This window comes from Haliotis cracherodii, unplaced genomic scaffold (genome assembly GCF_022045235.1).
Source record: "Haliotis cracherodii isolate W230 unplaced genomic scaffold, xgHalCrac1.p SCAF_1, whole genome shotgun sequence".
NCBI lineage: Eukaryota > Metazoa > Mollusca > Gastropoda > Lepetellida > Haliotidae > Haliotis > Haliotis cracherodii.
The window spans coordinates 39,988,996-39,990,810 of NW_027266264.1; the positions used below are offsets into that span (position 1 = coordinate 39,988,996).

The following is a 1,815-nucleotide window of genomic DNA, read 5'->3' on the forward strand; positions in this document are numbered from 1 at the left end:
AGGGTACGCGTCTGGCCACTCAGTCGAAAGGCAGGCATCTCATCCACAGGAACGGAGGTAGACACTTTAAATTTTGGTATGAAACCATGCTAATATCGTGGCATCATTCTTGGTGGTGTCCTTCCAGTCCAACGTATCTAACACTTGATTAAAAGTCCACCCACGCACGCGATAGGTCAGCATGTAGAGACAGTACACACCACACAACATGCTGTATCCATGTTGTAAGGGGCGTGTATTCCATCGTTGTTGAATCTGACCCATGCGATTCAAAGTCTCTTTAAACAGGGGTAATGATTACAGTCCATAGCTATCCATCATTTCCACGGATCCAGGAGCTGGACGATAGATGCTCACCCAGTGTGTGCCAGGTTGATCGCTTAAATCTGTGTTGATCACGTAGGCTTTGGGGTAAAAGGGGTCATCCTGTTGACATCCCATTCTGGCAAAGCCAGGGTGCCCCGGTAGATGGCATGAAGTGGTTCGTCATCAGCCACGAAGGCTTCTAAATTCAAGGTGCTCAACCCGAGTGGTTCATCCATGGTTCCTTGTAGGAGAAGAAAAAGTGTGGCATAACCGTCTGTCGCTGCTCTTTTTATACCATCACCGCATTCCGGAAACGATCTATTTCCAGAACATTTTCGTATTCCCCATAGCAGATGAGTGTGACTGGGTCCTTGAGAGCTTGTCCAAACTGGATTTCCAAACCCAACTTGCCAGTGTGTAGAGGGCAGTTGATGCCGTCATCAGCGCCAAGGTCTGGGGTGAGATCCACCACCCACAAGGTGTAACCTTGAGTAAAGGCCTTGGGAGTCAGTTCGCAGGTCTCAGGTCGCCATAGCTGCCCCGTGTTTCGGAACAGATTCATGTAGACTTGTTTCAAATGGGTGCTGTTGTTGCTGAAGTCGCTTTTCATTTCCGTGCTATGGACTTCCTGGCCGTTGACTTTGAGCTTCATCATGGTGACATGATTGTGTTTGAAGTCGTACGGATTCTTCTCTTTGCTTCCTACGTAGTAGGCACTATTGTCCACTAGTCCCAGGACCACGCGTTTTGGTAATTGGCCACCGATGAGGTGATCCTTGTGAAAGTCCCTACCGCCTCTCGGGATGTCATGGGCAGTCACATGCACACGTGAAAGGGGATACTTGGCAGTCACCCCAGCGTTCAGACTGGACACGTGTGTTTCTCGGACAGCAGGATCGATGTTGAGTTGACGGACATAGAATTCAGCTTTGGTCAGGGCTAGTTTATAGACACCATCAGCAGCACACATGAAGAAGAACTCATCGGGACTTCGTAGCAATTCCAGTTTCATAGGGACACTGTCCAGCAGATAACGGTCTTGAAGAAACAGGTCACAGTGAAGACGGCCTGTAAGTTCCACTTCTTTGGTGGGTACGATAAGATCGCGTCGCGTTCTGACACCTGTGTTTCTTGTGTTCGCATCTGCATCAGGATTGAAGACGTCCATTTTACCAGCACTATCGGTGAACCATCCAGGACATTGAAGGTGAGATGTAAGATGAGGGTAAGTGCCCATGGAGGGTGTGATCTCCAACTGATTGTGTCCCACTTGCAGCCGCACTTCGCGAAACAGGAAATGCATCACATTGTTGACTGTCGATACGGGGGTATCCGCTAGAACGGTATCCATGCCATCATCTTTCATCACACATAGACATACTCTCAGGTAGCACTGAGAATCAATGTAAGTGTTCACGGGATTGGAAATGTTAAACTGGAGTGGTCCTGCTACAGAGGGTGGTGCCAAGGGACTATAGCGAATCCACTGACCCTCTTGCACAGAGGTGG

General features: G+C 49.0%; 1 protein-coding gene across 1 annotated transcript; it reads right to left on the reverse strand.

Moving 5' to 3' along the window:
• Window positions 1–595: 595 nt before the first annotated feature.
• On the reverse strand, window positions 596–1,474 carry LOC139455710 (uncharacterized protein F54H12.2-like). The gene has a single exon (XM_071237263.1). The coding sequence runs from the start codon at window positions 1,472–1,474 to the stop codon at window positions 596–598; it is 879 nt and encodes a 292-aa protein (XP_071093364.1).
• Between the last annotated feature and the right edge of the window lie 341 nt (window positions 1,475–1,815).